At 40.1% G+C, this 11,210-nt stretch overlaps 1 protein-coding gene across 1 annotated transcript; it reads left to right on the forward strand.

Moving 5' to 3' along the window:
- The first annotated feature begins 3,866 nt into the window (after positions 1-3,866).
- On the forward strand, positions 3,867-7,197 carry LOC131221623 ((RS)-norcoclaurine 6-O-methyltransferase-like). The gene is made up of 2 exons (XM_058216943.1): positions 3,867-4,631; positions 6,874-7,197. Exons 1-2 carry the CDS (start codon positions 3,870-3,872, stop codon positions 7,165-7,167), a joined length of 1,056 nt encoding a protein of 351 aa, XP_058072926.1. The 5' UTR covers positions 3,867-3,869; the 3' UTR covers positions 7,168-7,197.
- The last annotated feature ends 4,013 nt before the right edge of the window (positions 7,198-11,210 follow it).

The raw sequence follows: 11,210 nt of genomic DNA on the forward strand, positions 1-11,210 counted from the left end.
AAACCAATAGATTGGATGTCAAATAAACAGTACGGTGGGTCTTAGGAGGACTTTAATGATGGATATCCAATCACCATTGTTTTCCTATGGTGTGGTCCATATGAGATTTATTTCCCTCTCATATTTGGGATCAACCCCTAAAATTATAAGTAAAAATGGATTAATGGAATGAATGAAACACATATATCATGGTGGGGAAGTGATGTCACCCATTTATATGGGTCCCACTATGATGTATGTTTTGTATTCACACCGTTCATCCATTTGGAGAGATCATTTTAGGGCATGAGCCAAAGAATGAATCGGATCCAAAACTCGAGTAGACCCCACCATAGAAAACAGTGGAGAAGTCACGCCCACCATTTATTACGACTGAATCCAATCCAAACTTCGTCACTTTGTCTACTGAACCCCGTCACTTTGTACTGCAACCCCGTCACTTTGTCTACTGAACCCCGTCACTTTGTACCGCAACCCCGTCACTTTGTCTACTGAACCCCGTCACTTTGTACTACAACCTCGTCACTTTGTCTAGTGAACTTTGTTACTTTGTACTGCAACCCCTTCACTTTATCTACTGAACTTCATCACTTTGTACTGCAACCTCGTCACTTTGTGAACTTCATCACTTTGTATTGCAACCCCGTCACTTTGTCTACTGAACTCCATTACTTTGTACTGCAACATCGTCACTTTGTCTAATGTACCCCGCCACTTTATGCTACAACCTCGTCACTTTGTCTATTGTACCCCGTCACTGTGTGCTGCAATCTTGTTACTTTGTCTAGTGAACCCCGTCACTTTGTCTACTGAACCCCGTCACTTTGTAATGCAACCTCGTCACTTTGTCTATTGTACCCCATCACTTTGTACTACAACCTGGTCACTTTGTCTACTGAACCCCGTCACTTTGTATTACAACCTCATCACTTTGTCTAGTAAACCTCGTCACTTTGTACTACAACCTCATCGCTTTGTCTAGTGAACCCCGTCACTTTGTACTACAATCTCATTACTTTGTCTAGTGAACCTCGTCACTTTGTCTAGTGAACCCCATAACTTTGTACTGCAACCCTGTCACTTTGTTTACTGAACCCCATCACTTTGTCTACTGTACCCGTCACTTTGTTTACTGAACCCCATTACTTTGTACTGCAACATCGTCACTTTGTCTACTGTACCCAGTCACTTTGTGCTGCAACTTCGTCACCTTATTTACCTTACCTCGTCACTTTGTAATGGGGTTTTACTAGACAAAGTGATGGGGTTAAGTAGGGTTACTGGACAAAGTGATGAGGTACAGTACACAAAGTGATGAGGTTGCAGCACAAAGTGACTGGGTACAGTAGACAAAGTGACAATGTTGCAGTACAAAGTGATGTGGTTCAGTAGACAAAGTGATGGGGTTGCAGTACAAAGTGACGGGGTTACAGTACAAAGTGACGGGATTCACTAGACAGTGACGGGGTTGTAGTACAAAGTGACAGGGTTCACTAAACAAAGTGACGAGGTTCAGTAGACAAAGTGACGGGGTTGCAGTACAAAGTGACGGGGTACAGTAGACAAAGTGACGAGGTTGCAGTATAAAGTAATAGGGTTCAAAAGACAAAGTAACGAGGTTGCAGTACAAAGTGATGGGGTTCACTAGACAAAGTGATGAGATTGCAGCACAAAGTGACGGGATATAGTAGACAAAGTGACGAGGTTGTAGCATAAAACGACGGGATACAATAGACAAAGTGACGATGTTACGGTACAAAGTGACGGAGTTCAGTAGACAAAGTGACGAGGTTGCAGTACAAAGTGACGGGGTTCACTAGACAAAGTGACGAGGTTGCAGTACAAAGTGACGGGGTTCAGTAGACAACGTGACGAGGTTGCAGTTCAAAGTGACGGAGTTCAGTGACAAAGTGACGAGGTTTGGATTGGATTCAGTCGTAATAAATGGTAGGCGTGACTCTCTCCACTATTTTTTATGGTGGGGTCCACTCGAGTTTTGGATTTGATTCATTCTTTGGCTCATGCCCTAAAATGATCTCTCCAAATGGATGGACAATGTGGATACAAAACATACATCATAGTGGGACCCATATAAATGGGTGACATCACTTCCCCACCATGATGTATGTGTTTCATCCATTCCGTTAATCTATTTTTACATATAATTTTAGGGGTTGATCCCAAAAATGAGAGGGATATAAATCTCATATGGACCACACCACAGGAAAACAATATTGACTGGATATCCATCATTAAAGTCCTCCTAAGGCCCACCGTATTGTTTATTTGACATCCAATCTATTGGTTTGGTCATAAAGACCCAGGTGAAGGGAAAAATTAAAGATTAGCTTAATCCAAAACTTTCATGGTCCCTAAAAAGTTTTTAATGGTCAACATTTATTCAACACTGTTTCATGTAATGTGGTCCACTTGAGATTGGGTTATACCTCATTTTTGGTCTCAGACCATAAAATGATCTAGAAAAATAGATGGACGGCATGGATGAAACACATACATCATGGTGGGCCCACGAGCACCAAGTGGCAGGGGAGTAGCCAATACGTTTCTAATGGAAACCGTGTACGCGGATTCACTGGGGGAAAGCCTTTTGCATGAAGTTCCAACGCTGGATGTATGGTGGGGTCCACCGTGATGTTTATAAGAATTCCAATCCATTCATCCATTTTTAGAGCTCATTTTAAGACATGTAAACAAAAATTAAGATGATCAAAAACTCAACTGGGCCATACAAGATGAAACAATGTAGAAAGAAATTCCTACCGTTGAAACCTTCCTGGGCCTCTTGATGTTTATATGCCATCTAAACTGTTTAAAAGGTCATTTTTACTAGGATAAAGTGAAAACACAAAAATATTAGACCGATGCAAAACTTTTGTGGCCATATAAATATTTCAACGGTGGACACTAAATCCCCACTGTTTCCTCTCGTGTGGCCCATTTGAGTTTTGTATATTCATTAGTTTTAGTATGATGTCCTAAAATGATATCTAAAAATGGATGAACGGATTAGATTTATCACAAACGTCGCAGTAGACCCATCTAGAATCCTTACACAGGATCTTACTGCAAAAGGCTTTGGCAGGATATCTGCGTCTAAAACATGAAATCGGATTGCGTACTGACTCTTATCGTACTGAGTAAACTCTATTGGGCCCATTATGAATTCACGTGGTTTATCCATGCCGTCCATCCATATTTTCAGATCATTTTAGGAGTTGAGCCCAAAACTAAAGTATATCAAAAGCTCAAGTAGGCCATACCAAAGGAAACAGTGGAAGTACTGATTTTCACCATTAAAGTGTTTCTAAGCCCCCAATTATTTTTATTTTTCATCCAAACTGTTCATGAGATTACAAAGACATGGATGAATGGAAAAAACAAATATCATCTTGATATAAAACTTCCGTGGGCCCCAAAAACTTTTCAACGGTAGAATTCAATCCCCAAAAACTTTTCAACCGTAGAATTCAATTCACACAGTTTCAGGTGGTGTGGTCCACTTGATCTTTGGATATGATTAATTTTTGTTGTAAAACCCTAAAATTAGATGATAAAAGAGATGGATGGAGTTGATACAATGCAGGAATGACAATAACGGTGGGCTCCACAGACTTTACTCATTACGTTTTCCGTGCTGAGGTACTCAGTGTGCAAACCGCTTCGGTTTAACGTCTCCGTTACGGTTCTTATTAAATGTATTTTTTAATATATTTAAAAAATTAATGACGTGGCACTTACAATGACGTTGACCAATGAAAACGCTGGAGGCAGGGAGTTCCTGCCTCCGGGAGGCAGAGGATCCGCACTCTTTAAGTACGGTACACCAACGGGAGAGAAGGAAGTAAGAAATGGAGAATGTTAAGAGAGAAGAGCTAGTGGGCCAAGCAATTGCGTGGAACCATTCATTGGGAGCCATTGATTCCTTCGTCCTCAAATGTGCGGTCGAAACCGGAATACCTGAGCTGATCCACGGCCATGGGCGGCCCATAACACTATCTCAACTCGGTGCCTCACTTCCTACTCCTTGCACCAACCTCGACGTCCTCCGTCGGATCATGCGCTACTTGGTACACATGCAGCTCTTCACCGTCCAAAATGAAGGGTCCGATGAGAGGGAGGAATCATACGGGTCAACCTCGGCCACCAAATTCATCCTCATCAACGAGGAGAAGAGCATAGTACCGTTGTTCAAACTCCAGATGCACGAGAAATGCTTAGCTGCATGGCATACATTAGGATCTTGTATGCAAGGGAAGGCCGGTATGTCTGCCTTCGAGAGAATGTATGGAGAGAGCCTGTGGGCCTATGCTTCTAAGCATCCAGATCTCAACGGCATCTTCAATAACGCAATGGCTGGTGGGGCCCGATCAGTGGTGCCAGCCATGATCGACGGCTATGGAGATGTGTTCCAAGGGTTAACGTCTTTGGTGGACATAGGAGGCGGCATTGGCACGAACCTACAGTCCATTGCCAAGGCATTTCCCCACATAAAGTGCACCGTACTAGATCTTCCTCATGTGGTAGAGACAGCACCCAGCTGCCCAGAAGTGGAGTTTGTTGCCGGCAACATGTTCTCTTTCATACCAAAGGCCGACGCTGTTATGCTGATGGTAACGTATCATTCTCTTCTTTTAAGAGCACTTAAAAACTTGCTGAGTTGACTCTGGTCTTGCCTAGATCGTTCGTTGGATCTCCGTTTAGCTCACTATTATTGGATCAGATTTTTTAATCAAATCATTTGGCCGAGTTTTCACGAAAATCAGATGAGTCAACTCCGACAGTTTGAGAGTTGGGTGTATAAATATATTATTAAAACTCTTAAAAATTTGAAAATTTACAGATAACTACATAATTAATATGGAATTTACGTTTTGGTATTTTTTCAGAAAGGTTTTCCAACAGATACCATCGATCGATATAATTGTTATTCCACCACCGTTCTTTACACCTTTTAAAAAAAAAATAATAATAATAATAAAAAAAAAATTTTAAAAAAATTATTTTAATTATGGCCGGTTAGGTGGCCATGTGGGCAAATGAGTCACGCACTGAGATGCTTATGTAAAATCCATTCCTAACACTAAGTGCATCATGTCATTTTAAGCTAAGGGCCCAAAATCATCCTATCCATGATCTAGGTGGATCTAGAGGTGTACACGAGTCGAACCGAGTTGAGCTTGGCACAACTCGACTCAGCTCAGCTACTTGCTGACCTCAGGTCAAACTCGGCTCGGCTCGGTCCTCGAGCCTGACTGGCCAGCTTAGCTCGGGCCAGTTCGAGCCGAGTTCGAGCCAAGATCAAACCGAGTTTGTCTTTGCAACATTTTCACAAACACATGAACTGCACCTTCAAAATCTCACTATATGTACAACAGTAGGAGTGGTTTTATAGGTATTTCATCAAACACCTTATAAACAACATAAAAATCAAGAAAAAGAAAGGAATTTGTTTCATATACATACCTTCCTTGCCAACACCCACACTTCGTTGAGTCATTACATCAAACACTTGGTGAGCAACAACAATATCAAAGTAACTGAGTCACCGAACTGGTTCGATTCGAGTTCGATTCGTGTTGGGTTTGATCCGAGTTGAGTCAAGCTTGGGCAAGCTCGAACTCTTTTCAAAATTTTAATTTTCTAGCTCAAAAAATCAGCTCGACTCCGAACTCAATTTCGAACCGTGTCAAATCCAGCTTTTTCGAGCCGAGTCGAGTCGAGCAAGCTAATCGAGCTAACTCTGCTCGTGTCCAGCCCTATATGGATCACATGATTGGAGGCTGTGTACATGCAACATTCACCCTTTAAACTAATTCCCTTGTATGGCTCACTTGAATCACGAATGGACTTCAGTTTTAAGCCCCATGTCTAAAATTTTGAATGTCATCTAATGGTGGATTTCATATAATCATCATATTGGGCTTAGTGAAAATCAAGGTTAACTGGCATTGCACATTTAACGGTCAGAATAGATGTTACGTAAAAAGCATGATGCCCCACCAAAAATTGCCGGACTTTATAAAGTATTCAAGGGAACTGTGTAGGATGCCCCTTTGGATTTTGAAAGGCCAGTTGTGATACTTATGTACTGACCATTATATATTATAATTTGTTGCAATGTAATTGAACCTCATCATTACTGACTGCATTTAATGCAGCAGTTTTGACACCATCAGTGATGACATTGGCCAAATCCCTCCACGTGGCAAGCAGGGATATAGATTCTTAGTAAAATATTAGGCCAAATTTATTTATTTTTTTACCTCTTGTTAGCCTGCCAAAGAAACCAGTTGAGAAAGAAGTCCGCCCTTACTTATAAAGGGACTCATCAAGATAATTGTACGAAATCTTATCTAATCATTAAATTCAACATAAATATTTAGGCTTGTATGCCAAAAACCATATCCATGTATTCAATTCATGAACGCCACACTAATGGAAGTAGTTTGGAGGCCGAGTGTTGCCTTGTACAATTTTTCCAATTATCTGGTACACTTAAGACCAAATGGAGCTGATTTTTGTTAAAGTACATGATATACATTGATACACTTGGCAATCTTGATAGATTTTTTATATCAACATTACAGTGGATCCACCCTAGCCACAACGCATTTTCTCACATGACCCTACAACCCATTTGCTCACATGGCCCTTACAGTAGTTTTTCTTTAATTCAAAAAAAAGAAAAAAGAAAAAAGAAAAAAGAAAAAAACATGCTTAACACACTCTCTCTGATGGTTAAGATAATTCGATTGGCAGCACAGGGCCACAATTTAAATGGTCCAGATTTATTGGACAATGTATGCATAAATCTAGATACAGTGGCCTCATCGATGTTTTTGATGCTTGCAGTGGGTACTACACAACTGGGGCGATGAGGATTGTGTGAAGATCTTAAAGAGATGTAAGGATGCCATAGATGCAAAGAGTGGTAAGGTTATCATAGTCGACATTATCATAGGTGTCGATGATCCGCAGGAGCTTGAACATGTGAGGCTAGCAACGGACATGATAATGCTGGCCAAGACGGGAGGAAAAGAAAGGAATGAAAAGGAGTGGAGGAGACTCTTATCTGATGCTGGATTCAATCAATGCAAGATAACACCCATCAAAGCCCTCGAATCTGTAATCGAAGCACGTACTTAATCACTTCGTGTGTGCACGTACCAACTTGTTCATGACATCCGAATAACTGGTGTGAATCTCGCCATGCGCACGGCCCATATGTCCAGTACACGTGCTAGGTTGGCACATGTCAAGTCATCGTAGAAGTGCAAACAATGTAATAAAATGTAGTGTGTTCTTTTTTTGCCAAGACGGGGCTGTATAGCCTTTTTTTAATAAGATTATTATTAATTAAAAGTGTGAGCAGGCCACCTAGAATATTATTAATTCCAAGAACGGACTGTACATTTTTTTGGAGCAGGCTCCGTAAAAAATCAATGGGCATCACTAATCACATAAGGAAACAAATGTAAAATCCATTCATCTAAAAAACATACCAAACGGCTTACAGGACAAAAATATGTAGACAGCTCGCTGTCCGACAAGACAGCATGGATCCCGGAACACCAAAACAAAAAATGTGGGCTTACTAGGGCACTGCATCGCTACAAACCAGCCTCTGTGCCACTGAAAATCCAGCTCTAGAGGGACATTGTTACAAAACAAACAGGTTCAAAACAAGCAACCATTCATACCCTAGTTCAAATCAGAAATTTTAAAAAAATAATAATAAATCTCTAATTTTTTATTTTATTTTATTGGTTAGCACGTTAGCACACACCCCATGGTTACACCCCACTTGGGTGTTGATACCATGACAGTGTTCAAATGAGTTTATCTACTCAGGCCGTGTTTGTTAACGCTGAATTTTTGCACTTAACACGGAATGGGAAAAAATTTCCGTGTTTAGTGGTGTTTGTTAATGCGTTATTAACGTAGAAGACGGAAAGCGCTAAGTGGTTTTTCACTGAATTCTTTCCGTGATAGGAGCCTGGTTTAATGGTGAACGCGGAATGCGCTCCGTGATTTTTCATTAAACAACAATTTTTTGCTTCCAAAAGTATCCATTTTCAAGTTCCTATGGTAATTTTTTATTTTTAATTATTTGCGCGGTACAAAATTAACCTCTAACCTGTGAAACTTCTTTATGCCCCACAATGATTTATGTGTTTGATCCACGCCATCTATCAACTTTTTCAGATAATTTAAGGTGTGATCCAATAAAAGAAGCAGGTCCAATAATTAATTGGACCATAAGGTGGGGATTGAACGTCCACCATTAAAAACTTCCTCAGAGTTGGAGAAGTTTAAGATCAAGTTGATATTTGTGTTTTCACTTCATCCACGTCTACATGACCTAATGAATAGGTTGGATGGAAAAAAAGCATCACAGTGGCCCGTGTAACTTTGATCTCTTTGAACAGTTCGTAGTACAACGGACGCGGATTGTGTACTACCCCCACCTGTCCCTGGCTCCAAACAGGCAGTTCTATGGGCAGGCCTACCATGATGTACCTGTATATCCAAACCCTCTATACCTTTTTTCATATTATTTTAACGCATCAAAACAAAAATGAGTCAGATCCAACAATCAAATGGACCACATCACAGACGACTCTTGCATTTAATGCAACTGGTGCATTTTAATGCACCAAGATTATTATTTGGTGTGGTCCCCTTGAGCGTTGGATCTGCCTCATTTTTATTCTGATTATTAAAATAATCTGAGAAAAGGGATTGACGGTTTGGATGTACATATACATCACAGTGGGCCCATCCACAGAACTTCCAGTTCGGAGCCAGGGATGGGCGGGGGTAGTACGCAATCCGCGTCCTCGTTAACATGGCGGGAACAGACTGGCTACTCCCACTGCCACCGGCCGGTGGCTGATGGTCGGTGCTCTGTGGGCCCTGCCATGATGTATATGTTTCATCCATGCCATCCATATATTCTTTCAGATCATTTCATGCTATGGGACAAAAGATTAGTTATATCAAAATCTCAAGCGGGCCACATTACAAGAAACAGTGTTGAATAGTGTTGACCATTAAAAACCTTTTGGGGACCATAAAAGTTTTGGATCAAGCTGATCTTTGTTTCTTCCCTTCATCTGGGCCTGTATGACCTAATAAAAATATGGGATGTCAAATAAACAGTACAGTGGGCCTTATGAGGATTTTAATGATGCATATCCAATTATTATTGTTTTTCTATGGTGTGGTCCACCTGAGATTTATATCCTTCTAATTTTTGGTTTGAAGCACTAGAATGATCTGTAAAAATGGATGAACGAAGTGGATGAAACACATACATCATGGAGGGGCTAACAGAGCACCGATCACGGTGGCTGGTGGAGTAGCCAATCCGTTTCCGTCTTGGACTGGACGTAGATTGGATGCTGACGGGTTGAGTGGCAAGAGTCCCTGCTGAAGTGATGTCACCAAGTTCTGTGGGCCCCACCATGATGTGTATATTGTATCCAAACCGTCCATACATTTTGAGAGATCACTTTAGGACATGATCCAAAGAATGAGGCAGATCCAAGGCTGGATTGGACCCCACCACATAAAAGAGTGGTGAGCGTGTGCCCACCGTTGAAACCTTCCAAATGTCTACCATGATGTTTTTTGAGATCCAACCTGTTCATGTGTTAAAGCAGACATGAAAGAAGGGAAAACACAAATATCAGGTCGATCGAAAACTTACGTGGCCCTTAGAATTTTTTAATGGTGGGCGTACTTTCTCCACTGTTTTCTATGGTGGGGTCCACTCGAGCTTTGGATCTAACACATTGTTTGGATAATGCCCTAATATGATCTCTCCAAATGGATGGACGGTGTGGGTCCAAAACATACATCATGGTGGGCCCACGTAACTTGGTGACGTCACTTCTACTCAACCTGTGAGTATCTAATCCACGTCCTCGTGCTAAAGCCTTTCACGGAAAGTTCATGCGCTAGGAACGCATGCGGGGCCAAAGATGAACCGTATCTAATACTTGTGAGAAATTCTTACCGTCTATTCATTTTGTGAGTTCATTTTAGGACATGAGGCCAAAGATGAACCATATCCAATGCTCAGGTAGGTTGAAAACATGATAACTAAATGTCTCCGGTTGAAATATTCATGGGGCCACTGAAGATTTGAATCATGCTAATATTTGTGTTTTCAGTTCATTCTAGTAGGAATTTTTTAATGGTGGGCATACTCTCTCCACTGTTCCTGCGGAGGAAACCTATATAGGCACACCTTGACTTTTGTGAATAATGACATTTTAATTTTTTATCAAGTATTTCATATTTTATTTGAATTAAAAAGAATAATTTTATTTTTATTTAATAAAAAATAATTTCTTTATAATGTAAAATATTTCCAAACAAGCGATAGGGGCAAATGTGTCAAAATAACATATTTCAAACATTTCATATGTTTGTTAACAAACAAATTGTTTCAAATTCAGTGTTAAATTTTCAGACTTCAGCCATAGTTACAAACAAGTTTTTTGACTTCAAATTTCAGATTCAGGCTTCAGATTTCAGGTTCAGGATTTAGACTTCAGATTCAAGCTTTAGACTTCAAATTTAACAAACGGGGCCTCAGTCTACCACTTAAGCTATGGATTAGCGTGTTTAAAAAATAAATTAAAGTCTCCAACTTACTTGAGAGATTCATGGTTGGCACCTTTGAAATTTCTAATTGATTAACTGTGATTTTTTAAATATTAATTCTTGTTTTCAATTATATTTAATAAACATAAAATGGCTAATTTGTTGATGTATGACCGTTTATTACTTTTCACCGTTATCATTCCAATAAATGGCCACCATTCTGATTGTATGTTAATCAAATGTGTAATTTTTGGTTTACGGTGCATTTAGACTCATGCATAAGTTAGACCGTTTAATCTAAATTACTTACATATTCCGCTTATGCAATCTCTGAGTAACTTAAAGATACATGTGTATTATCTGTCATACTCTGCAGAGTATATTTTTCTCTAAAGATATTGCACCTTTGTATGGGACCCGCATAGCAGTGTTGGCCGCCATCCAGAAGATAACGTAACGTAATAAACAAAAACATGAAAAAGGAAAAGAACAGCACTTCCATCTAGAAGATGATAATATGTAATAATAAAAAAAATTAAAAAAACAAAAAAGAAGAAAAGAACAATAAATCCTTC

The sequence above is a fragment of the Magnolia sinica genome, chromosome 1 (genome assembly GCF_029962835.1).
Source record: "Magnolia sinica isolate HGM2019 chromosome 1, MsV1, whole genome shotgun sequence".
NCBI classification, from domain to species: Eukaryota; Viridiplantae; Streptophyta; class Magnoliopsida; order Magnoliales; family Magnoliaceae; genus Magnolia; species Magnolia sinica.